The sequence below is a fragment of the Cnephaeus nilssonii genome, assembly GCF_951640355.1.
Source record: "Cnephaeus nilssonii genome assembly, chromosome: 3".
Lineage (NCBI taxonomy): Eukaryota > Metazoa > Chordata > Mammalia > Chiroptera > Vespertilionidae > Cnephaeus > Cnephaeus nilssonii.
Window position 1 is genome coordinate 28,830,141 of NC_137074.1, and position 27,700 is coordinate 28,857,840.

The 27,700-nt window shown below is 47.0% G+C and overlaps 1 protein-coding gene across 1 annotated transcript; it reads right to left on the reverse strand.

Annotated features, from left to right (window-relative positions):
* Positions 1-23,023: 23,023 nt before the first annotated feature.
* Positions 23,024-23,681, reverse strand: LOC307094667 (cell division control protein 42 homolog). Its single transcript, XM_079763720.1, has one exon. The coding sequence runs from the start codon at positions 23,630-23,632 to the stop codon at positions 23,057-23,059; it is 576 nt and encodes a 191-aa protein (XP_079619846.1). The 5' UTR covers positions 23,633-23,681; the 3' UTR covers positions 23,024-23,056.
* Between the last annotated feature and the right edge of the window lie 4,019 nt (positions 23,682-27,700).

Sequence of the window (27,700 nt, forward strand, 5' to 3'; positions counted from 1 at the left end):
GGGACAACCCCCCCCGCCCCCCCCATGCACAAATTTCATGCACCAGGCCACTAGTATAATAAATGCTTTTTGATTTGGTATTTTCACTAAAATTTGAAAATGATAAAGCTAACCCTTATATTAATATGTAAGATTCTTAAGTTAATTTATAATTCATAGTGTAATTTTGTAGTTGTGTTTACTATGAAGCACTTTTATAGTTCACTTTTGAGTTTCATTAGGAAACTATGTTTTCATTCTATATCTGGTATGATTTTATGAAATCCAAGCAGAACCAATGGTTGTCTCCCCTGAACATGTGACCTGAGGCTGCTGGTGCCTTCCTTGACCACCATGTGAGAAATATCTTCCTGAGAAATGAAGGCAAAAAGGTGTAGAAAGAGCAGAGAGATGAAGAGAGAGAACTTTAATAACATTCTTTGAGTTCCTCAATCCTTTTACACTTGAGGTAAGCTGCATCCCTGATTAGACCAATTATATGAGTCTATACATTTCCCTTTTAGTAGCTAAGCTAGTTTGAACTGGGTTTCTGTTATTTGGCTCCTGAAAGAGACCTGAATCATATATATATATATATATGTAATATCATTTGATTATCATATATTTTGTACTAGAGGCCCGGTGCACAAAATTTGTGCACAGGGGTGTGTGTCCCTCAGCCCAGCCAGCACCCTCTCCAATCTGGGACACCTCGAGGGATGTCTGACTGCCTGTTTAGGCCCGATCCTACCAGGGATCAGGCCTAAACAGGCAGTCGGACATCCCTCTCACAATCCAGGACTGCTCGCCTGCCTGCCTTCCTGATTGCCCCTAACCGCTTCTGCCTGCCAGCCTGATCACCCCCTAACCACTCCCCTGCCAGCCTGATTGATGCCTAACTACTCTCCTGCCAGCCTGTTTGCCCCTAACTGCCCTCCCCTGCAGGCCTGGGTCCCCCCCAACTGCCCTCCCCTGCTGGCCTGATCGCCCACAACTGTCCTCCCTTGCAGGCGTGGTCCCTCCCAACTGTCCTCCACTGCTGGCCATCTTGTGGTGGCCATCTTGTGTCCACATGGGAGCAGTCACCTTTGACCACATGGGGGCAGCCATCTTGTGTGTTGGAGTGATGGTCAATTTGCATATTACTCTTTTATTAGATAGGATAGAGACCTGGTACACGGGTGGGGGCCAGCTGGTTTGCCCTGAAGGGTGTCCTGGATCAGGGTGGGGGTTCTCTTGGGGCATGGGGTGGCCTGGGCAAGGGACCTGTGGTGGTTTGCAGGCCAGCCACACCCCCCAGCGACCCAAGTGGAGGCCTGGTATCTGGAATTTATTTATCTTCTTTAATTGAAACTTTGTAACCTTGAGCAGAGCCAAGCCTCCTGCTGCTCTGTGGCCACAGCCATTTTTGTTGGGATTTATTTATCTTCTATAATTCAAACTTTGTAGCCTTGAGTGGAGGCCTGGGACTGCCAGGGTGTGCGGAAAGCTTGGCTTCCTCCATTGCCGGGGAAACCCAAGCCTCTTGCTCTCTCTGTGGCCGCAGCCATCTTGGTTGGGTTAATTTGCATACTCACTCCCAATTGGCTGGTGGGTGTGGCTTGTTGGTATAGCAGAGTGATGGTTAATTTGCATATTACTATTTTATTAGATAGGATACTAGTAAGCAAGTCACTGTGTTTGGTATTGTAGGTGATGCCCATATGGGCAGATGATGCAGTCTGCCCTCAACTCACATGAAAGTCTAATAAGAGAGATAAGATGTACACAGATAATAATATAATACATGATGAATGCCACATGGGAAGCACAAAGGATTGCACAAGTTCAGATTAAGGGCCCATCTCTTTTGTTTGGAGGGCTCTCAGAGGTTTCATGGAGAAGGGACATTATAAATGGCCCAAGGACAGTGCAAGGCTTTCTCAAGGAATGATGAGCTGTCTAATAATATTAGAGTATTGATTTTTGTATACTGAGGATTAGAAACTAAATTCAAAAGACAAATTGGGGCTGAAGAGTGGATAAATTTAAAAATACTAAAATAATACATACGGTCTTCATTAGGGAAAGGGAGCCATAACAGGATTTTGAAGTGGATCAAAGTATTGTAAAATACTCCGAGTATTTTAAAAAGAAAATTGACGCTAGTATATAATGCAGACACCTTTGCAAATCTCTTGTTCATAATGTTTCCTCAAATATCATTATTTGTCAACAAAACATATTTCTAGCCAATTATATGAAGGGGTATGTGAAGGGGTTTTAATTGGTAATTTTCTTAGATTTTCATTGTTTATGGTATCTGTATTCTTCAAATGTTAACCCTTTGCACAAATCATAGAACAGTCAGTACTATGATTGAGTTGAAATTAGTCTTTAGTATTTTAAAATATGTTTATAACCTATAATTATCCATTTTATTCAAGGATAGTGATGATTACATTTACTTGAAATAGCTATAGGCCTGAAGGTAGAATGCAGTCTTTGGATTGTCTTACTCAAAATATACTTAGAAAAAAAGATCATCTTATTCTCTGTCCTTTTATCCAGTTATACTTGGCACTGAGAAGGCTTGCTTTTATATGGCACACACCTGCTCAGAGAGGAGCTCAGAGAGGTTCTCTTTCATCGAGTTGTGGGCAGAAAATGACACACTGTGCAGCACAAGCCAAGGAAAGAAGCAAACTTCCTACACAATCACAAGACAGCCCCATCTGTAATTCTGGGTGGAGCTGTGGTGCATGCCAAGTCTTTACTCTGCAGCAGTTAAACAGAACTCTTTCCCAGAACTTCTGAGAACAGTCATGTCAGGACCTGAGTTGAAGATTCTGGTGCCAAGTGTCTGATGACTACTGGCCCAGATTTAGAGGAGCCCTTTCCACCTAGGAACTGCCTGGCTTGCCACAGTTCACTGAGGAGAAGCCACGTTGCTCTTTGACAAAAAAAAAAAAAATTAAAAAGTCTTCATCTGGAAGACCAGGGCCCACTTTGATATCCTGAGATCAGTAACAAATTAAATTATCCTTTGTTTGTCCTATCGGTAGAGTCATGAAACCTTGTTATGCACTCTAGAAAGATTTCCACTTAAAATGTATTCAAATCTTTAAAAATGTGAAAAGGGTAATTGTCTGACATCTGAGAAAAAAATAAAATAGCTGGGCTCATTCTTTCCCCTTGTGACTGACCGGAAACAAGTCACCAGACAGGCATTTTTATATTGACTTTGTATGGCCAGCCTGAAGCTAAACCAGTTTCAGATTTGATCATCTTCAGGGAGCAATTATGTCTGATGTGAGTTCATGAAATAACACATCTTCTGTGCTTCTGATTCTAATCTTCTGTGGTGGCTGACCAGAGACAGGCTGCTTTGTGGAGGAGTAACCTGGGGCTGGGAGAAGTAGCAGTAGAAGGTGTGGGATTTCAGAGACAAGCACCTGAGAGAGATGTTTCCTAGGGTGGCCTTGAAGGGGATAACTTTATTGTTGGGAGCACACCTAAAGGGCTTTTTCCTTTAGTTTGTTTGTTTACTAGAGGCCCAGTGCATGAAATTCATGCAGTTGGGGTGGAGGAGGGTCCCTCAGCCCAGCCTGTACCCTCTCGCAGTCCAGGGGCCCTCAGGGGATGTCCAACTGATGGCTTAGGCCCGCTCCTGCCACTGCCACTGCTGTTGTCATCTATGTGCCCGGCTTTTGGCTGAGCAGTACCTACCTTCCCCCCCCCTCCCCGCCCCCCCGCATGGAAGCGCACTGACGATCAGGGGGCAGCTCCTACATTGAGCATCTGCCCCCTGGTGGTCAGTGCATGTCATAGTGACTGGTCATTCTGCCATTCAGTTGATTTGCGTATTGGCCTTTTATTATATAGGATTATTATATAGGATTTATTTATTTATTTATTTTTGGTTCCTATGCACTCATCTGTGTTGGTATCCATAAGTTACTCTTTACTTAAGCGCTCCAGGTAAGAGCCTATTTTCCCCACAGCCTGGAACGATGCCACCACTGCCACAAGATGAAACAAGCATGAAAGATTGAGAAGTGCTGTGGCGAAGCAATATTCTGCTTGATTTTCTTTACTCCTTGGATAATAATGACTCTAGGGAAGGAAGAGAAACTCCAGATCTACTTTGTTCTCTGCAAAGCCCCAGGCCTCAGGAGGAAAAGTAGTGAGACAAGACACCTTTCAGGCCAAAGGGTCCCCAAACATGCCAGCCCTCTGCCTTTATTTTATTATATTGATACTGAGTTAAAAACAACAACAACAACAACACAGAAAATGGTGCTGAGTAGAGGATAGAAAAAATCCTTCATGGTGGCATTTAAATTAAAACTTTAGTTTATTTATATACATTTTCAATTACATTTCCCCTTGAAGAATGCAGCATTTTAAGGCACAAGAGAAAAAAGTAATCAAAATAATGAAAAAAAAACTCTGCATTCTCATCATGCAATCAAATAAGTAAAATAAGCATGTCTTCACAACTGTGGGAGGTACACCGATGTGTAAAGAATTGCTGGGAATTTCTGTTCATTGATTTGCTGGTTTCCAATGAAAAGAAGCAAACGTGAACCCTTGGACAGTCAGTGAGAGCACTGTGAGGTGCCCCTAGGTGACTGGCGATGTACAGGCTGATGAGGACCTAGAGCACTGAAAGAAGAGAAAAGGGGGAGGGTTTTCTCCAGGAGCATAATCTTCCCAGGCCAGGTTCCTCCTCTGCAAGCTCACCCACGTCCAGGATTCTCTCCTGACCATGGTCTCTTCAGGTTCTGGCTTGCCCATCTCCAACGGACTCTGCACACGCTGTGACCTTGAATAAGCAAATTTTCCTTTCCTGCCTTTGGTTTCATACCTGTTGTTATGGAGTGAATGTTTGTGTCCCCATAAGTTCATATGTTGAAGTCCTAACCCTCCTTGTAACTATATCTGGAGATAGTGCTTTGTGGAGATGAAATATTTCAGAAGGGTGAGGCCCTAATCCAATCATGCTGGTGCCGTTATAAGGACAGATAGAGACCCGAGAGCCTTCCCACTCTGCCACGTGAGGACACAGTGAGGATATAGACTGCAAACCAGATAGATGAACACACTTTCACCAGAACTGAAATCTGCCGGCACCTTGATCTTGGACTTCCAGCTGCTATGACTGTGAGAAACATGGGTTGTTTAGGCAACTACCCAATTTCTGGTAGTTTATCAAGTCAGCCAGAAATTACTAAGATGACTATAGAATAAGAAAAATGAGATGGATGCCCTTTGATGCCTTTTTCAACACGAACATTTTATAATTGAAGTTAGGTGTTTGGAACAAATAATTTGATGTGATATTTACATCTCTTCTTAAGTGCATGGACATACGTGTGTGTATGTGAATATGCATATGTGTCTGGTTTCTCCTAGATCCTGTTGTGATTCTTTATGGTTTCTCTCAATGTCCATATACATTTGCCATCTCTGAGTAAACTATAGCCCTCAAATTGTCTCTTATTGTTCAATCATATGCAAACCACATGGACCCACTCCAGTTTTAGCTGGACAAATCAACCCTGTGAGAACTGCCATGGAGCATCAAAGGAATTTAAAGATCAGGATACGATAGCAGGAAAGCTTTGAAAATGTGGTTGATTTTATAATTAATGAATATAATTGAGATGGTTCTAGGTAAATATAATTATAAATCAACTACTATTTATGCCACTATATTTTCCTCACAATTTTTTATGCTCATTAAATGTGAGGCTTGTTGGTCAGAATTACCTTGGAGTCCATGAAGCAAATCTCCTCTTGCTTATTAGGTAATTTATTTGGAACTACCGCTGGCAGAGTCTGGGGCAATAATTCTTTGAATCTTGAATAGATGAAAGAAATCCAGTCTGGGTTGGTTTTATAAAAATAAATTCCTACCATGAAAAAACATTAGTTTTGACATTAAAACCTTAATGTATGATATTAAAAATGTAATATACTTAATAAAACATGCAATATATTATAGGACTTGATATAAGCCCTGTAATAGCAGAATGTCTGTTTTATATTATAAACAATATTTTAAAAAGTAGCCCCCAAACATTTTTGTAATAGGCAGACATATATGCTTTTGTGTATTTATTTACACAAACACACATTATCATTACTTCAGTATTTATTTTTGTGTCAATTGCTTTTTACTTTGGGAGGAAAAAGTGAGAGAAAAGTTATGGACTCATGAAACCAGAAAGTAGAAGAGTTGGGCTGTAGATCGACTGTTCATTGACTCCAGATCTCCCTCTCTCTGACTCTTTCTGAAATCCAGTACAGTCTTTAGGTAGAGGATGAACCTCTGTGTTGGGATTTTAATGTAGAGTAGCTGCATGACTGGTCTCTGAAAGAAGAGGACTCTAGGTCACTTCATAAAATTTTAATAGGACAGTACTGGTCCTTGCACGAAAAATTCGTGGATGCTTACTTTATGGGAGTGGAAAAGTCAAGTCTTCTGAATGCCGAGGAAAGGGTCTTTCCAAAGGCTGCGTGGTTTCCATAGAAATCAGATGATGACCCCCCCCCTCCCCCCGGCAGATTTATTGAGGAGGATTATTTTGCACCTTCATCATGCAGGTACCAGTGACTTGAACTTTCAAGTTATGACATCTGCATGACTTGAGAGATATTTAATGTAAGGTAATTCATTCTCTTCTGTTTTAGTACATATTTTGCCAATATAACGCCAATAGCTACTTTGCCTTCCTGTTATTGATATTCTGACATTTCCTTTATGTATCATTTAATGAGTCAACAGAAACATCCATTTTATCTCCTTTTGGAGTGAGAAAAGAACATTATAAACATAGTTTAGCCAATTACAATACATGATGCATGGCCTTTGTGAGGGGCATGATCAAGTTTACGTTGTTGAATACTTGTGAATAAATTTACAAACCGCTCATAGCTTTCTATTCCCTCTAATGATCCTCCAACAGTTTACCCTATTAGTCTTCTGAAACCCCACCAACAATTGTTTTTAACCTAATAATTACCAGGTTAACCAGAGGTAACAGAGACATTGGCTCCCATAAATCCATCTGATCCTGTTGATAATAATACCTTTTTTTGAGGTCTACATTAATTAGCATATTACCCTTTTATTAGTATAGTTTTATGAAATAGTAGGTTAAAAAAATTAGACATAAATATAAATGATTTTATATTTATACTAGAGGCCCGGTGCACAAAATTCGTGCACAGGGGTGAGGGGGGTGTTCCTCAGCCCAGCCTGCACCCTCTCCAATCTGGGACCATTGAGGGCAGTCGGACATCCCTCTCACAATCCAGGACTGCTGGCTCCCAACTGCTCGCCTGCCTGCCTTCCTGATTGCCCCTAAACACTTCTGCCTGCCAGCCTGATCACCCCCTAACCACTCTCCTGCCAGCCTGATTGATGTCTAACTGCTCCCCTGCCAGCCTGTTTGCCCCTAACTTCCCTCCCCTTCAGGCCTGGTCACCCCTAACTGCCCTCCCCTGCAGGCCTGGTCCCCCCCAACTGCTCTCCCCTGCAGGCCTGGTCCCTCCCAACTGCCCTCCCCTGCTGGCCATCTTGTGGTGGCCATCTTGTGTCCACATGGGGGCAGGATCTTTGACCACCTGAGGGCAGCCATCTTGTGTGTTGGAATAATGGTCAATCTGCATATTACTCTTTTATTAAATAGGATAGAAGCCTGGTGCATGGGTGGAGGCCAGCTGGTTTGCCCTGAAGGGTGTCCCGGATTAGGGTGGGGGATCCCTTGGGGTGTGGGGCGGCCTGGGCAAGGGTCCTGTGGTGGCTTTCAGGCCAGCCACACCCCCCAGCGACCCAAGTGGAGGCCCTGGTATCTGGAATTTATGTATCTTCTACAATTGAAACTTTGTAGCCTGGAGCAGAGCCAAGCCTCCTGCTTGATCTGTGGCGGCAGCCATTTCTGTTGAGATTTATGTATCTTCTATAATTGAAACTTTGTAGCCTTAAGTGGAGGCCTAGGCCAGCCAGGGCTGCAGAAGCTTGGCTTCCTCCATTGCCAGGGGCAACCCTGGCCTCCTGCTCTTCCAGCTCTGTGGCTGCTGCCATTTCTGTTGGGATTTACTTACCTTCTATAATTTTATTTATTTACCTTCTATAATTTATTTATTTACCTTCTGGTTCAGATTTTAACTGGTATTTGAATGCAAACAACAGCACTGAGGAAACTTTGTAGCATTTAGTGGAGGTCTAGGCCCACAAGGGCAGGCGGAAAGCTTGGCTTCCTCCATTGCCGGGGAAACCCAAGCCTCCCTCCTGCTCTCTGTGGCCACAGCCATCTTGGTTGGGTTTATTTGCTCCTGGTTGGCTGGTGGGCCAGCTTGTTGGCATGGCTTGGGGGTGTAGCGGAGGTACGGTCAATTTGCATATTACTCTTTTATTAGATAGGATTTCCTAGTTTTAAAAACTCACCTTTTATGATTTCTAATGTCAAGTTGTCTCTTAAGGAAAAGAAAGAAAGCTGGATAAGACAGCTTCTACAGAATAAATCCTAAGCTATCTCTATTGAATATAGTGGTAGCCTGGCTCCTGTTACTCCAATGCCCAATGTTTCTAAACATTGAACAGGTAACTGTTAAGTAAGTCATGTTTTTAAAAATTCATTGAGAATTTAAAATTATCACAAAAGTACCTTTTCCCAATAACATCTTATACCAGTTGCTATGTCCAACTAGGGACAGAGGATAAAGGTTCAGATTTTAACTGGTATTTGAATGCAAACAACAGCACTGAGGATTGTGGACTGTACAGAAGTGCTAGGATATAAAATAAAGTAGTAAATTAATAGCATTCTTAAAGACAAATACTTTTTTAAAAGTTAAATAGCCTTTTTTTGTTGTTACAGGACTCCTCAGAGGCTTGAATGTGCCAAAGTGCATCGTGAGGTTGTAATAAGTAAGCTTCCCAAACGTATGATGGCAGACAATGTTTTAACTTGAGTGCTATCCCAGAGAACACACGTTGTGAAACCCTGAACTTCACAGATGTAAATTACATTGTAACTATTAGTTTACAAATTTCTCATTAGGTTGTAAGCTCCTAAAAGGCAGAATCCATAGTTTACTCATTTAAAAAAAAACTTTTAAAAATGTTTTTATTGATTTTAGAGAGAGGAAGGGAGAGGGGTGGAGAGACTAAAACAACAATGATCAGAATCACTGACCAGCTGCCTCCTGCACGCCCTCTACCGGGGATTGAGCCCACAACCTGGGCATGTGCCCTGACTGGGAATCGAACAGTGACTTCTTGGTTCATGGGTCGAGGCTCAACCATTGAGCCACACCAGCTGGGCATTTCACTCATTTTTGAGCCCCCGGAAATCTCTTAGCATTGCAACGCTCCAGGTCTCATGGTTTTGCAGTACTCAGGTAACTGATGCTCCCTCGATGTGTGTAACACAACTGCACTGGACGCATAGAGGGGGTTTTTGATCAGTTAGGACCTCTTGCAGCCACATGTCTCCCTCCTGAGCACTCTTTTTTGAACACAGAGGGGTTTCTTGTTTCTCAGATTGTAAGAAAATCTGAGAGTAAACAGTCCAGAACGGATGCACAGCTGCTCAAAAGGAATCGTCAAGAATGCAGATGGCCTTGTTTTCTGCTCTACCTCTGTAATAGGAGGTTTTCATCTTGCCATTGCAGAATGGCTGCTTCACAGCCAAGCCCGCACCACTTCTGAGCTCCAGGCACAAAGGGAAAGTCTTTTTTCCCTCCCTCCCTCCCTTCTCCCTTCTCCTGTTCTTTATCTCTCTCTCTCTCTCTCTCTCTCTCTCTCTCTCTCTCTCTCTCTCTCTCTCCCCACCCCCTCAGGAAAACAATAGCTTTCCTAGAAATCACCCCAAGAATTTCAGCCTGTATTTAACTGCCTAGAATTGGGTCACACCGTTTCCCCCAAATGCAAGAGAGTCTGACAAGGTGTGTACTTTTAGGCTCATTGTCAAGCCCCGCCCACAAAAGGTTTCTGTTGGCAAAGAAGAATAAGAGAAAGAAAGGCTTTTAAGTAGCAGGGTCTGGAATTGTGCACAGGATACAGGGTGTCCCAAAAATGTGTTCATGCTTTAACAGCTGATAGCTCAATTTTGAGCATGAAATGTATTTTAATAAGCATTGCCTTTATAATTATTCAAAGTGTGTGTATACATTTTCCTGGGACACCTATATGTTTGTTTGTTACTATTTTACTGTTCACTGTATTGGAGTTATGCCTAGCATCGCTTTACGGTCTTTAGAGAAAAATTAGTATTTTAAAACTTAAATACTGCTAGATTTTAAATTCCATGGAGAAGAAATTTGTTTCCATTATTACTCAAGCTACTAGGTTATATAATCTATTAGTAATAAACTATCTTGATGGGGAAGAAAATGGTGTTGGAGGGTGTCCCAGGAGTTCTGGACCCAGAATAGTAGATTAATTGAGTGGTTATGCAATCGTTGGACAAACCCACAATACAACTGAGTAAGGAATTAAATATATAACTTTAAAATATTCCATTGACTCATTGCATTGAGAAACCAGCATTAACTGACTGCATCCTATTGATTCAGCATGACAAATAGAGCATTTTAATGGAGACTTTGATTCCATAATGATTCCGTTTCCAACATCTGTAGAAATCTTAATTCAGCCAGAAAAACAAACAGCGAGGCTTGAGCCAGGCTCGTATGATATTTGCTTTACAAAGTTGGTGCCCTTTCCCTCCTAGATACAGCCACACTCAATTAAAATCGTGCAGTGTTGGCTAAGTAACAGGGCAGCACCAACATTTCCATTGTGGAGGAAAAAATCCCAAAGTGTGTCTGAATAATAGGAAGCAGGAACTCAAAAATAGGAACTGCTTTTTGCTGTGCTCACAGCAGTGCAGCCGTGAGAGACTTTCCCATTGATTTTGTGAGCGCAGGAGATACAAATTAAAAAGTAAATAACTGTGGCATCATTGCCACGACTTTTTCTGTCACATTTAATTAATGAGAAGTTGGGAAAATTTATTGATTTGTCTTTCACTCTATTCTTAGGTTTCCTGGTGGATCTGAGAGAGAGGACTAACTCTCCTTCAGTTTTGTGTTGTTGTTGTTGGTGTGTGTGTGTGTGTGTGTGTGTGTGTGTGTGTGTGTCTGTGTTTAATCTTAATATCAAGGCAATTAATCAAGAAACTGCTCATGATTAAACACAATTCCGTAGCACCTCTGACTTCTCAAGCATGAATCAAGTGGATTGATCTCACTTTCCCTCAGATGTCAGCTCATAAAACCCTATTTTTAGGGAGAGAATGAGAAGTTTTTAGCTCTGTCATATCTCCTGAAGATTATGGTATTGGAAAGAATATAAAAACTCCTGAAAACACATTAAGACGGAACAGAAGTTTTGTCAAACCTCGGTCCCTGACTCTGTGGCCTGATAGGAATTCCTCGATGGGCACAAGGTTCACTTTTACTTCCTTCGGGTTCTAACTGGAGCCCCCTGTGCATTGGGCTGGGGACACCCTCAGCCTCAGGCTCCTGGGAAACTTCTCAGGACCTTTTCTTTTTTTTTTTTTTTTTTTTTTTTTTTTTTTTTTTAATTTCTTTATTGATTAAGGTGTCACATATTTGTCCTCATCCCCCCATTCCCATCCCACACCCCTCCCCTTGGATGCCCCAACCCTCTGTTGAACTTAAGCATTGGTTAGGCTCATATGCATGCACACAAGACCTTTGGTTGATCTCTCCCTTCTCCCCCCACCCTCCCCTATCCTCCCTCTGAGGCCCGATAGTCCGATCGATGCCTCCTTGTTTCTGGTTCTGTTCTTGTTCATCAGTCTATGTTGTTCATCATTTCCCCTAGATGAGCGAAATCATGTGTCACTAGAGATATACTTATAAGAATTGAATGTGCGACGAGCAATAATAGTTATGCTGACAGGCAAATGAATCAGTCTGTAGTGAGTTTCTTTCTGGACCAACAGTTCTTTTGAGACCCAATATCAATGTCCACCAGTTCCCTATGAGTACATGTCGGCACTGACCCCTCAGCTCTGGATGGTGGACAAATGGTGGTAATGCAGGTCCGACTCCCTCTGGTTTGGTCTCGGCCGGACCCAGGGGCACTGATTCACCCGGATCCAGGGGCCCACGGCCTCACCCGGACCCGGGACCCAGGCTCACCCGGATCCAGGGGCCCGCGGCCTCACCCGGACCCGGGACCCAGGCTCACCCGGATCCAGGACCCAGGCTCACCCGGATCCAGGGGCCCGCGGCCTCACCCGGACCCGGGACCCAGGCTCACCCGGATCCAGGGGCCCGCGGCCTCACCCGGACCCGGGACCCAGGCTCACCCGGATCCAGGGGCCCGCGGCCTCACCCGGATCCAGGGGCCCGCGGCCTCACCCGGACCCGGGACCCAGGCTCACCCGGCTCCAGGGGCCCGCGGCCTCGCCCGGACCCGGGGCCCAGGCTCACCCGGCTCCAGGGGCCCGCGGCCTCGCCCGGACCCGGGGCCCAGGCTCACCCGGCTCCAGGGGCCCGCGGCCTCGCCCGGACCCGGGGCCCAGGCTCACCCGGCTCCAGGGGCCCGCGGCCTCGCCCGGACCCGGGGCCCAGGCTCACCCGGCTCCAGGGGCCCGCGGCCTCGCCCGGACCCGGGGCCCAGGGCTCACCCGGCTCCAGGGGCCCGCGGCCTCGCCCGGACCCGGGGCCCAGGGCTCACCCGGCTCCAGGGGCCCGCGGCCTCGCCCGGACCCGGGGCCCAGGGCTCACCCGGCTCCAGGGGCCCGCGGCCTCGCCCGGACCCGGGACCCAGGCTCACCCGGCTCCAGGGGCCCGCGGCCTCGCCCGGACCCGGGACCCAGGCTCACCCGGCTCCAGGGGCCCGCGGCCTCGCCCGGACCCGGGGCCAGGCTCACCCGGCTCCAGGGGCCCGCGGCCTCACCCGGACCCGGGACCCAGGCTCACCCGGATCCAGGGGCCCGCGGCCTCACCCGGATCCAGGGGCCCGCGGCCTCACCCGGACCCGGGGCCCAGGCTCACCCGGCTCCAGGGGCCCGCGGCCTCGCCCGGACCCGGGGCCCAGGGCTCACCCGGCTCCAGGGGCCCGCGGCCTCGCCCGGACCCGGGGCCCAGGGCTCACCCGGCTCCAGGGGCCCGCGGCCTCGCCCGGACCCGGGGCCCAGGGCTCACCCGGCTCCAGGGGCCCGCGGCCTCGCCCGGACCCGGGGCCCAGGGCTCACCCGGCTCCAGGGGCCCGCGGCCTCGCCCGGACCCGGGACCCAGGCTCACCCGGCTCCAGGGGCCCGCGGCCTCGCCCGGACCCGGGACCCAGGCTCACCCGGCTCCAGGGGCCCGCGGCCTCGCCCGGACCCGGGACCCAGGCTCACCCGGATCCAGGGGCCCGCGGCCTCACCCGGACCCGGGACCCAGGCTCACCCGGATCCAGGGGCCCGCGGCCTCACCCGGACCCGGGACCCAGGCTCACCCGGATCCAGGGGCCCGCGGCCTCACCCGGATCCAGGGGCCCGCGGCCTCGCCCGGACCCGGGGCCCAGGCCCACCCGGCTCCAGGGGCCCGCGGCCTCGCCCGGACCCGGGGCCCAGGGCTCACCCGGCTCCAGGGGCCCGCGGCCTCGCCCGGACCCGGGGCCCAGGGCTCACCCGGCTCCAGGGGCCCGCGGCCTCGCCCGGACCCGGGGCCCAGGGCTCACCCGGCTCCAGGGGCCCGCGGCCTCCCCCGGACCCGGGGCCCAGGGCTCACCCGGCTCCAGGGGCCCGCGGCCTCGCCCGGACCCGGGGCCCAGGGCTCACCCGGCTCCAGGGGCCCGCGGCCTCGCCCGGACCCGGGGCCCAGGGCTCACCCGGCTCCAGGGGCCCGCGGCCTCCCCCGGACCCGGGGCCCAGGGCTCACCCGGCTCCAGGGGCCCGCGGCCTCGCCCGGACCCGGGGCCCAGGGCTCACCCGGCTCCAGGGGCCGGCGGCCTCGCCCGGACCCGGGGCCCAGGGCTCACCCGGCTCCAGGGGCCGGCGGCCTCGCCCGGACCCGGGGCCCAGGGCTCACCCGGCTCCAGGGGCCGGCGGCCTCGCCCGGACCCGGGGCCCAGGGCTCACCCGGCTCCAGGGGCCGGCGGCCTCGCCCGGACCCGGGGCCCAGGGCTCACCCGGCTCCAGGGGCCGGCGGCCTCGCCCGGACCCGGGGCCCAGGGCTCACCCGGACCCAGGTGCGCACGGCCTCGCCCGGACCCAGGATTCAGCCTCACCCGGACCCAGGGGCGCATGGCCTCGCCCGGACCCAGGGGCACGTGGCCTCACCTGGACCCGGGGCCCAGCCTCACCCTGACCCAGTTCCCAGCCTCACCCAGACCCAGGGGCACGCGGCTTCACCCGGATCCGGGACCCAGCGGGGTTTCGTCTTCTTGATCCCAATTCCTGTTGGTCAATTCCCTCTCAGCAATTCCTTCGGCCATTTTCTCAGAGTTCCAGGGCAGCCACCGCAGAACTCGTTGGGCGGCGGGCTCGGCGAAGCTCCGGTGTGCCCGGTGCGCGGCGGCGGGCTGGTCCGGGGTGGCTGCGTCGGCCCTTGGGTCTGCAGCGGTGGCCGGTCGCCGAGCGTGCGCACCTGGCCGCTTCCGGGGCGTTGAGATTCTTGAAGGACTCGGAGGTCAGCAAGCGCGTAGTCTCCCACCCCATGTCTCCCAGGGGCTCGTCTGTCCGTGCTCGGCAGCGAGTGAAGCCTTCCCCTCAGCCGGAGACCGCTGGGGGAACTGCGCCGAGCACGTTCCAGGCCGCCATTGTGTCGCCTGAGCCGTAGTTTTTAAAGTGTGGTCTTTGGGTCACCGGCATCAGCTTCATCCCGCGTACCCCTCTCTTTTATTCTAGTTGTATAGCATCCGCTCAGTTAGCCCTCCGGTGGTTCTGGATGGTGTCCGCTCCGCTCTCCCGTTGTAGTCTCGAAACCGTTGTGGTAGGCAGCAATCAGGCTTCTGCCCTATGCCTCCATCTTGGTCCTTGTTTGTATAGTTAAGTCTTGATTGTTGTTGGTGTCACTGGGAGGAATTGTCCTCCAGGCCTATTGGCCGTGCGGACCCTCTGTGTCTATAAAGGAAGAGTTGCTGTGCGGGAGACACGCCTATGTGCCGGGTCTTGGTGCAGCAAGGCTTCGGCGCTCACTGCGTCTGCCTCTTGAATGTGTCCCTTATGGGAGTGGTCGAAATCTGATGTCATCTCACACCGACCACTAGATGCCTTCGTTTCTGGGTCTCCAATGGAGTGTAGGTCAGCTATTGCCTGTGGCCCCTCAGCAGGAATTACAGCATCCCTTATATTCGTGACCTGTTTCGGTGTCTTCCCCTTTTGGCTGCCTCCCTATCGCTCAGCTTCCCCAATCTCCCTAGGTGGTCGCTCTTGATACCCGCCTTTGTGGGCTGAGTGCAAAGTCTTGGTGTTGTTAAGCCTTGATTGCTGTTGGTACACTGGGAGGATGTGACCTCCAGTCCAATTGGCTGTGTGGATCAGCTGTGTCTATGCCGGGAGACAGCCCCATTCAACTAGACTTGCAAAATTGTAAAAGCCTCTGTGTTCAGCTTGGATGGGGCGGAGTTACAGGGCGGAGCCTACCGCCTTGGCTTCCCGTCAGCCCCGCCCTATGAGGTTCCTGTGTCTCAGTGTCCCTCTGTACTCCCAGCAAACACCTCTGAGAGAAAAGCGCCCTGGAGTTTCGCGCGCTGCCAAACAGTCTAGTTTCTCCCCCAATGAATCTGGATTCCCAGATTCTCTCCCGGAACTGGGTTTCCGTGTAGTCAGAATTGGGGCTCACCTCAGTCTGGCGCTTTTGTCTCCTTCCCTCCAGGGCGACTCAGCGGCACAGTCAACAGCCCATCCTCCGCGCACAATCCTGTGTGCGCCTCCGGTGCTCTGCTCTTCGCCGCCTCTCTGCATCTCTGCCTTACAGTCCAGCTTTCCCCAGTATGAGCATGGCTTCCCCGGGTCTTTCCCGGAACTGGGGTTCAGTGCAGTTGGAACTGGGGGTTCAGCACAGTCCGGAGCTTTTGTCTCCTTCCCGCTAGGGCAATCCAGCGGCACAGGCAACAGACTCTCCTCTGCGCACATTCCCGTGCGCGGCTCCGGCGCAGCTCCTCTGTGTCTCCGTCCCACAGCCCAGACTCCCCCAGCATGAGCCCGGCTTCCCAGGGTTTCGCCGGGCACTGGGGTTCAGTGCAGTCGGAGCTGGGGTTCAGCACAATCTGGCGCTTTTATCTCCATCCCGCCAGAGAACGCCAGCCAGGCGGCCAGCCGCCCCTTCCTCTCCGGCTCCGGCTTCCCCGCACGCGCGCGGGCTCGTGTCTCCGCCCGTGTCTCCATACCTCAAGCTTTTACGGCTTCTCTGATTTTCCTTGTGGTTTTCTTTTTCCTTCTAATTGTGCGCATTTCAGTCAGCCAGCTTTCCTGTGGTTCTGGATGATGTCCGTTTTGACTTTTAGTTGTGTTTTTGATATTGTTGTGCCCGGCTGCAGGTTAGGTGTTTAACCTATGCCGCCATCTTGGTTTCTCAGATTAGGACCTTTTCTTGATGGCTTCCTGCCTGAGGGCCTTGCACAGGCTCTTTATTTTGTGTCTAGATCTTTCTTCTCTCCCCTGTTTCCTTTTGTCCTACATTCCCTTCAGGTCTCACTTAAAATTTAATTGGCATTCTAGATGAGCTTTTTTTCTAGTTATGAGCACCTTAATACTCTTCTCCTTTGCTTTTCCTATTTATCATTTTTAATAATGTTTAAGTTATTTGGCTAGTACCTCATTTTCTTCCTTGGGCACAACTTAATGGGGCAAGTGGGAGAGATGTATACTAAACCTGAGGACAAGTTTGAGGAGAGGGTTAGAGAGCTGTTGGAGCCACCCCAGTATTGTGCTTTCATTTCTATTTTAACCCTTACACAATGTATTATCATAACCTCTGTGCAGGTGGCTTGTTTTCCATCAGACTGTTTGTGCCCCAGGACTGAGTACCTATTGTTCTACTCAAACCCTCTGGCACTGGCTTTTCCCTTGAATTTGAGGTACAAGCAGGACATTCAAATGGAGATTTTTCCATGGGCAGTTGGAAATATGCCCCAGGATGAAGGTCAACAGAACTGGAGAAAGAGATCTGGAAAGCATCTACAGAGAAAAATATAGTAAAAATTAATGGATAACAGTGAAAGAGAAGTTCAAGTGAGTAGCAGAGGGCCTTAAGGAAGGGCAATAATGACAGAAACAGAGAGAGAGTGAGGCTAGAAAGGGAATCACAAAGATGGTTAAGACAAGGTAGTGTTGCAGAAGGTAGGGCCTAGAGCTTCGAATGACAGTCTGAGGTGAACGCTAAGGCATGGCCATCACTCAAGAGTTCATTTTCAACAACATGGAGCAGCCATATCTAGGGGGAAATTTTGAAGATATTCTGCAAAGATACCTAATTGCCTTCCTTAAGTTACTGTAAGTATATCATCCATGAATTTATCCAATCCTACCTAATAATAGACAAATATGCAAATTGACCGTACCTTCGCTATGCCCACAATTGGCCAGGAGGCACGGGGGGGGCGGGACTCAGGGTGGCCGAGGTGGCCGATTGGGCCGGCGGGAGGCTGAGCTCGCGTTGCCAGCGGCGGCGCAAGCTCAGCGTCTGCACCATGGCTGTGCTAAGGCACAGAAGGGGCCTCTGGGGCAGCAAGCTCACATCCCACCATGGACCATCAAAAGCGGGGGAGCTGGGTGCCTGTCTGCTCCGGCACCAGCGGACAGGCACCCAGCTCCCCCGTGATCGAAAGCGAAAGCGTGTAGGGGACCCTACACGTGCATGATTTAATCATGCACTGGGCCTCTAGTTCTTTCATAATCCTATTTGCTTACTTTTCCCCACAAAGATCTGAAAGAACCCCCTATTCATAACTTGAATATATACCACCTTTGAAGGACATTCAAAGGCAATGTGCATTAAAGGGAATAAGTTTGACAGAAAAATGAGAGCAGGATTGGGGGTTCAGAGATTTGGTTTTAATCTCAGATTTGTAATTAATTAGCTACATTAACTTAAACAACCTGCTTAATTTCTCTGGGCCTAAATACACTCATTTATCACAGGGTGGGTTTGGACTACATGCTGGATTTAGTACTTTGTAAATTTGTTTTTAATTTGTTTCTTCAGAGTATGAATTTTTTGCTTATAAAATTTTAAAGGCAAACTTTTTGTTATAAGAATTTTATATCTGGGCATGTTTCTTAATATTATCACACCTTTTTTAATGAACCCTACTACACTATTTTTATTGCATTCCTTATTCACATTCCTTATATGAGTTGCAGAAGTAACTTATTTTAATAGTCATTTTGGTGCCTAGAAGGGTAACACATTAGAATATAGAGATGGCATAAGACAATAAGTATAAATGTAAGTGCTACACAGTTTATAAAGCATGTCATAGTGAAATTCTGTATGTTGTAAAGCAATGCCTCATAATAATGAAGATGCATATACAGAGTTAAAATGAGAGGGCTAATATCTTGTAACAGGACATGGAAGAGAAGCTAGACATGACATTAACCCTTTGCACTCGCTTGCTTTTTTCTCGATTCCTTTATTCTACTCAGGATTTAATTTTTTAAATACCCCAGATTTTACAAAGCGCGGCAGTAGAATAAAAAACTGGAGTTTCTTTTCATACAAACTTATTTATTTGGATTTTTTTATATATTTCAAATTATTGATACATTCAAAGAGTAATTTTAATCTCGACATCCGAGTGCAAAAGGTTAATAAGTGTTTACTATTTTTAGGACTTTCTTGGGGCATAATCATGTCTCTCAATAACATATATAGAAGTTTTTAAAATTATTATTAGCTTCCGAATTTTGTACTAAGTGAATGAATTACCTATCCTATACAATAAAAGCCTAATATGCTAAATGTCCAACTGTTAGTTTGACCGTTGGACCAGTCGCTATGACGTGCACTGACCACCAGGTGGGCAGATGCTCCGACCTGCAGGTTAGCTTGCCGCTGGGGTCCGGCCGATCAGGACTGGGCGAGACAGGCCAGACATGCCCTGGAGCCCTCCTGAGATCCCTCCCCGGCCCCGATCATGCACCGGTGGGGTCTCCCAGCCTGGCCTGCACCCTCTCACAATCCAGGGCCCCTTGGGGGATGTCAGAGAGCTGGTTTCGGCCCAATCCCCACAGGCCAGGCCGAGAGACTCCTCCAGTGCATGGATCTGTGTGCCAGGCCTCTAGTTCAAAAATAAAATATGAGCAGGAAATAAGGAAAATGGTAATATTAATATATTTTATTTTTAACTTTTGATTAACTAATGTATCTTTTCAAATTGATAAACATCATTATACTCTTAGAAGATGATTTTTGAAATTATAAACATGCTTTATAAATGATGCATTTTAAAGGTGGGCTTCAGAAAACCAAGATAAAAATAATGTGCTTATATGACAACGGGGTGATGAATCATAATTAGCGTACATATAAGACCTTGCTGACAGCACAGTTATAGAACTACTTCTCAGATAACTGGTTTCAGGAAGTTCTTTCATGATTCTGTGCCAATTCTGATTTTTGTCATCATTGTTCTATTATTAAGAAGCTCTAGTTTCTCAGAATTTTTCCTTTGACCCATTTGATATGCAGAATGTCCATATTATTCTCCAAATCAGCTTCCCATCCAGTTACTGTTTATTACAAAGGAATTTAACATTTAGAAATCTCTCTATGACTCAAATGTTAAGAATATGTCTGCTTTTTTGTGAACATAATGGATGCACATGGTCTAGTCAATATTTCTATTTTAAAGTTTGGTGAGTGTTTAATGCATCCAATGATTGCCTCCGATTGCATGAGTGCTATCCATTACAAAATACCTGTGCTGTGTAGTCAATATATCAATATTACTTACCAGATAAATCCTCCAAATTTTCTCAAATTAGAAAGTTAAGGTTCCTTTTATATAGCAAAAGTACATTTCTCTCAAGACTCATAATGACTTCAAACAGTCTTAAAACTCTGTATTTTTGTTTCCAGTTTATATAGAAATGTTGGTTAATTCCTTAAAAATTAAAAGTTGAATGGGAGGTTTCCTCTGCTTAAAAACATTGAAAATTATGAGAAAACATTGAAACTCTTAGATTTGCTTTTGTGTATTTGAAATGTGGCTTATAACTTGTTTAGCACTTAATGCCACAGAGGATTTCAGTGAGGAATATGTTTGTCATGCCAAATCCCACTTTTGTAATGACAGCATGCAGGGGGCAAGAAGTCACATGCAATTGCATTTTGATTAGCTATAGGGTGTGAGGTTCATGAGCACTAACATAGTTATTTTTTAATAATATGCTTTAAATGAAAATACAAAGATACCTAATATTATTTGTTACCATGAAATAGACTTTATTGGCCACTCTATTAAACTAGCATTTCTCTTAATAATGACATTTGTGCAAAGTATAGTCCATGGGCCAAATGTGGCCTACTACCTGTTTTTGTAAAAAAGTTTTATTGGAGCACACACAAACACACACACACTGAGGACATTTATGTTTTGGCAGTAACAAGTTAAATTGTGTTAATTGCGGTTTATGATGATGACTTTGAGGATATATAAGACTTTAAATAACTTCCGATTTATCAAAAACTATTAAACTATATTTTCCAAGTCACTTCATTGTTAAAAAATTCTAAGTTTTTGAAAATATTTAATCAATATACAATATAGACAATAATCCTCTAATATTGAGAGGCTATGTTTAAAAACCTAAAATTTGTGGTAATTTTCCACTTCAAGTACTTCTTTACAGCAAGTTGAAAATTTCTGACATTATTATAGATTTTACTTTTATTCATATATCCTGTCGCAAACAAAATAAAAATAAAAAAAGATTTAGATAGTTTTCTGTTTAAGAACAACCAAAATGAAGAAACATTGCCAAGTTATTTGATCCCTTTAATAGTTTCATTGTTAGTGATTTTTCTCTAACATGGGATCTTATACTGAATTAGAGGCCTGGTGCACGAAATTCATGCATTCAGGCGGAGGGGCAGTCCCTCAGCCCAGATTTCGAGAGGGTGTAGGCCAGGCCGAGGGACCCCGCAGGTGCATGATCAGGGCTGGGGAGGGACACGGGAGGTTGGCCAACTGGGGAGGGACCGCGGGGGGGCTCCAGGTCATGTTCGGCCCATCTTGCTCACTCCTGATTGGCCAGACCCCAGCAGCAAGCTAACCTACCGGTCGGAGCGTATGCCTCCTGGTGGTCAATGCACATCATAGCGACTGGTTGATTGGTCAACTATCTGCCTCCTGGTGATCAGTGCATGTCATAGTGAGTGGTTGAGTGGCCTTAGCATATCATTAGCATATCATATTACTCTATATGATTGGTTGAACAGATGACCAGATGACTGGACACTTAGCATATTAAGCTTTTATTATATAGGATAAGAAATAATTGGACTTCTCAAAGTGTGAAAAATAGACACTCTGAAAATTATTTTAATTGATTTGAGAGAGAGAGAGGAAGGAAGAGAGAAACATCAATATTTAAATAGGTATAAGATGTTGCTGTTTTTCATTGTAGTCAAACCAAGTGAAACATATTAGATTCAACATTAAAAGTAGGTAATGTAATCAGTGGATGTATATGAGTCAAGATATTAAAATAATCTTTTTTAAGGGTTTTTTTGTTTGTTTAATACATCTGAAAAGAATGCATATACGAAGAATTGAGACATGAGAAAGCATTGGTTCAACACTAATGAAACCACAAGAATTAGGATTTGGGGAAGGTGAACAATATTACCTAAACATTTTTAAAAATGTTGGAAACCAACCAAAATAAGCTGATAAAATCCCTATTAACACTTATGAAGAGTCTTCATAAGACTCTCTCCATGATTTCTATTAAACTAGAGAGCCTCAACTGGCTGCTCTAGGGTTACTCATGCAAAACAGAAATAAGGGGATTCCCCTGACTGGTCCCCAGGTTAAATGTTCTCCCCACCCCCACCCTACCCCTAGCTTCTTAATGAAGCAGGTCTCCATCCTCATAACTTGAAGAGGATGTGAATCATTCCACAGACATCTGTCTTCTAGCACCCCTCATATATACCAGGTCTTCAGCTGTGTTCTAGGAACACCATATCATACACTATTAAGCTGCACATCTATGCTAAGCATATAAGACAATGACTGACAAGGAAAAAAATGTGTGTTTTTAATTATGTACTTAATCCATTTGGTATATTTCAAAAGGTGCAATACTTTTCTTCATTTTTCAGTGAAAGAAGTTAGACATGAACTTAAAAAAAATCAGCAAACGGCTAACAAATTTCCTTGAAAGTCAGTCACATATATAGTGCATCCTAGAAAGAGGAGGGGCAAGAGAGGTTCCATCCGCTTTCATCAAATACTGAACCTACTCAAGGGTGGAGAGAAAAGGCAACTTTCAAAAAGGAGTATGTTATTAAATGAGGCATTTACTGTACTCCTTCCTAAGAGCACCATCGGGGAACATGTTTTCTAAACTAGATCTAGGAAGTGGAATGTGGAATCACTCCATCCTCCTCACCTAAAGGGCTGTCCAATGGTTAACGAATTTTTAAAAAATGACTAAATAAAAACAAACTCCACATACACACCCCTCCCCTCCCACCATACACACACACACACACACACACACACACACACACACACACACACACAACAAACTAGATGTCTCAGATCACTCTCCAGAGTGGAACCCGGGAACAGCTTTAACAACCCGAATTAGTCTGTTACAGAGTTATCACAAGCATGCCTTGCTTTTAAACAAAACAAAAACCAAAAAAAACTAGTACTGATCACTTTTCTGACAATACACTATTACTCAAAATTAACTAGTATTGAGAGGGGGAAAGGGACCATATCTATGGGCCTTGTTTCACACGAGTGCATATGGGTAGGTGCAGGGCATTTGTCATTATTGCAAAAACGAATTTTAATTTTTAGTCTTTAGTTTGATTTATACATTGCTTTTGGTATGATGCCGAAACCAGCTGTGCAGAAAGGGCTCTGGAGAGATGTTCATAGCAGCACACACCTGCGGCTCTTCTTCAGTTCTGGAGGCTCCAGGGCAGCCAATATCACTTCGTCAAATACATTCTTTAGGCCTTGCTGTGTGAGTGCAGAACACTCCACATGCTTGACAGCCTTCAGGTCACGGGCCAGCTTTCCAGCAGTCTCTGGAGTGATAGGTTTCTGTTTGTTCTTGGCAAGTTTCTCAATCGGAGAGGGGTCATCTCTGAGATCAATTTGGGTCTCAAAAAGCAAGAAAGGAGTCTTTGGACAGTGGTGAGTTATCTCAGGCACCCACTTTTCTTTCACATTTTCAAATGAGGATGGAGAGACCACTGAAAAACAGACTAGAAGTACATCTGTTGGTGGATAACTCAGCAGTCGTAATCTGTCATAAGCCTTTTGCCCTGCAGTGTCAAAAAGTCCAAGAGTATATGGCTCTCCACCAATCATAACTGTGACTGCCGTGTTGTCAAAAACAGCCGGTACATACTCAGATAGAAATTTGTTTGTTGTGTAGGATATCAGAAGAGATGTTTTACCAACAGCACCATCGCCCACAACAACGCACTTACTTGTCTGCATTGCTGAAACAGTTTTATATCCACTTTAAATATTTCCAATCCAATGATGATCTCAGCCTCTCCGCCGGGGCGTTGGCATCACTGCACGGGGTCTCCTCCTGAAAAGAATCTTGCAGCATCATGAGATATAGATTAAATCAATAGGCCAGGCTGGCTATGTGTCATGCTTAGAAATGAGTAAGTAAACAGGTCAACCTTTGAATAAACTAAATTCTGGGTGTTAAACCAACCATCTTTCAAGCCCCTGGATTCATTTTTCCCTGTGAGGTTAGTGTCCTACCCTTAACAAGGGCTAAGAGGCCCAATGGAATTTACACTAATCAAAGCAGGGCTGGCAACTCAAGCAGCCTCAGTTTCAATACAAGAAGCCAGAGGCAGCATTCAAGCAACTGGAGAGTGTTTTGCACTTTGCACCACCCAGCAGGCCAGACCTTCTTAAAATATACCTTACAGCAAAAAATAAGGGCCAGCCAGTACACACCATGTTGCACCTGGCAGGAATCCAGGGGAAATTGTAAGCCATATAGGACTGGTAACAAGCTCGACTAACTTGTTTGAGTCTCAGAATTTACTCTTTCAATGAAAACTATTAAAAGTTGGAATGTGACTTTGGCACAATTTCAGCTGTTTTATGTATTCATTTCTACTTTATTTTTTTCCTGGCTTGTTATTTGTTATATGACCCTAAAGCTGATTTAAATTTGAGAAAGCTCAGATCTGGAAGTTCTTTCAAAGTTTGTTATAGGAGACTAGAGGCCTGGTGCATGAAAATTCATGCACCGAGGAGGGGCAGGGTCCCTCAGTCCGGACTGCACCCTCTCACAGTCCAGGAGCCCTCAGGGGATGTCCGACTGATGGCTTAGGCCTGCTCCCCCCAGGGAGTGGGACTGAGCTGAAATCTGGACTCCCTCTGTGGGAGGTGACCAGCAGGCTGATCAGGGATGGCACCGGCAGGGAGCGGCCAGCCCCAACCCCCATTGCTCCTCCACCGCCACTGGTTGCCACCACCCCACCCCATCGCCATCCTGCTGGCACATGCCTTGGCTGGCTTGGTGCCTACTGCTTACCGGCTCCACTCCCTGCCAACTGGTCATTCTGCTGTTTGGTCAATTTGCATATTACGCTTTTATTATATAGGATGGTATTGAATAGAGTCATCAAGTCTTTAATAGTAGATTCCAATCCCAGCTCTGTCTAACCTAGGTCTGGCAAGTAGACCAACCCTCCTACTCTCAGGTTCCTCATCTATAAAATGAGGTTCATAATGCTGTCGCCAGAGAGTGTTACTGGATGATTAAAACTCGGATATACTTAAAGCACTCGGCACATAGTAAGGACTCAGTGATTGTACTGAGCCTTTTTTATTTCTTTTCTTCTTTTCCTTCTTAAGGTAATACAAGGCTCCTAATAATTTTAGATTTTTCTGTCTTTGTTTATTTTTTATTCTTTGACTAGAGGCCCAGTGCATGAAATTCGTGCACGGGGGTGTGTGTCCCTCAGCCCAGCCTGAACCTTCTCCAATCTGGGACCCCTCGAGGGATGTCCAACTGCCCATTTAGGCCCTATCCCGGTAGGATCAGGCCTAAACGGGCAGTCAGACATCACTCTCACAATCCAGGACTGCTGGCTCCCAACTGCTCACCTGCCTGCCTTCCTGATTACCCCTAACTGCTTCTGCCTGCCAGCCTGATCACCCCCTAACAACTCCCCTGCCAGCCTGATTGATGCCTAACTGCTCCCCTGCCAGCCTGATTGCCCCTAACTGCGCTCCCCTGCCAACCTGGTCACCCCCAACTGCCCTCCCCTGCAGGCCTGGGTCCCCCCCAACTGCCCTTCCCTGCAGGCCTGGTCGCCCCAAACTTCCCTCCTCTGCCAGCCTGGTCACCCCTAACTGCCCTCCCCTGCGGGCTTGATTGCCCCCAACTGCCCTCCTTTGCAGGCCTTGTCCCTCCCAACTGCCCTCCCCTGCAGGCCTGGTCACCCCCAACTGTCCTCCCCTGCTGGCCTGATTGCCCACAACTGCCCTCCCTTGCAGGCCTGATTCCTCCCAACTACCTTCCCCTGCTGGCCATCTTGTGTCCACATGGGGGCAGCCATCTTTGACCACATGGGGGCAGCCATCTTGTGTGTTGGAGTGACAGCCAATTTGCATATTACTCTTTTATTAGATAGGATTAGATAAGATAGAGGCCTGATGCACGGGTAGGGACTGGCTGGTTTGCCCTGAAAGGTGTCCCGGATCAGGGTGGGGGTTTCCTTGGGGTGTGGGGTGGCCTGGGCGAGGGGCCTGTGGTTTTTTGCAGGCAGGCCACGCCCCCTGGTGACTCAAGTGGAGGCCCTGGTATCTGGGATTTATTTATCTTCTATAATTGAAACTTTGTAGCCTTGAGTGCAGGGCAGGCCAGGGCAGGAAGTTTGGCTTCCTCCATTGCCAGGGAAACCCAAGCCTCCTGCTCGCTCTGTGGCCGCAGCCATTTTTGTTGGGATTTATTTATCTTCTATAATTGAAACTTTGTAGCCTTGAGCATAGGCCAGGGCAGGCCAGGGCAGGCGGAAAACTTGGCTTCCTCCATTGCGGGGAAACCCAAGCCTCCTGCTCGCTCTGTGGCCACAGCCATCTTGGTTGGGTTAATTTTCATACTCGCTCCTGATTGGCTGGTGGGCGTGGCTTATGGGCATAGTGGAGGTATGGTTGATTTGCATATTACTCTTTTATTAGATAGGATTCCAATCTTTTCCTCCTTGTCTGTGACTGAGTCTTGTGCTTGCTATTTAGTTATTTTAGGTTGGAACAATCCTTCTTGCATTTTGACAACTTCCTAAGAGTTTGATATTTCTCATTAAAAAGCAATTGGCTTGCCCTGCTTGGGTTGCTCAATTGGTTAGAGCCGTGGTCAGCAAAATGAGAGCCACATGCGGCTCTTTGGCCCCTTGAGTGTGGCTCTTTCACAAAATACCATGGCCTGGGTGAGTCTATTTTGAAGAAGTGGCGTTAGAAGAAGTTTAAGTTTAAAAAATTTGGCTCTCAAAAGAAATCTCAATCATTGTACTGTTGATATTTGGCTCTGTTGACTAATGAGTTTGCTGACCACTGGGTTAGAGCATAGTCCCGTACATCAGAGTCATGGGTTTGATCCCCAGTCAGGGTGTTATCGGTGGTAGTGGAATTTTTGGGGGACCACGAAGAAAATAATTTCCTGAGGCCTGCACAGGAGAATGGGGTTTTGTGGAAAGCTTTATTGTTTTTTGTTTTTTTAAAAAAATGTATTTTATTGATTTTTACAGGGAGGAAGGGAGAGGGATAGAGAGCTAGAAACGTCGACGAGAGAGAAACATCGACCAGCTGCCTCCCGCAAACCCCCCACTGGGGATGTGCCCGCAACCAAGGTATATGCCCCTGACCAGAATCGAACCCGGGACCTTCCAGTCCACAGGCCGACGCTCCATCCACTGAGCCAAACCGGTTTCGGCGGAAAGCTTTATTGTTGATGTAAAATTAAGGGGATTGCCCTTCAAGGTACTATTTCTGTCTATCTTGTCTTCAGCAGGGTCAGAATTAAGGCCACTGCCCAGAACTTCTGCTCCATATTAAAGTCCAGTCCAGTCCAGCATCCTGCATGTGGAGTCATGGGCCATGTGACTGCTTAAGGCCACATGGCTATGGAGAGAGAACAGGTGAGTGCATGGGGCAAGTGTGGGTCATGCAGCAACAGAGAACAAGAGCAAATGAAATAGAAGGAACTCTTTGGGGATTTTAAACAGGAGTGTTTTCAAACTAACCAATTAACTCTCCAAGATTTCATGTGCTTCTGATGGGGTCCACCCCCTAGCGAATCCATTGTTTCCCAGGATAGACTGAAAGGCAAACACCTTCCCAACTTCACTGGGCATACACCCAACGACCCCTTCTTCCCCCCAACAATCCAGTACCAGGTGGGGGAAGGAGGGGTGTTTACCCCCTTGGAGGAACAATGCTGTGTGAAGCTGTAACTTCCTGGGGAAGCGTCCCAGGTGACCATGCTTACAATGTCTGGCCTCCCTTTTGCTTTCTTTCTATCATTAATATTAA

Bases quoted from the DNA above. Each gene is read 5' to 3' on its own strand.
- LOC307094667 (XM_079763720.1), bottom strand. From the start codon at position 23,632: ATGCAGACAAGTAAGTGCGTTGTTGTGGGCGATGGTGCTGTTGGTAAA.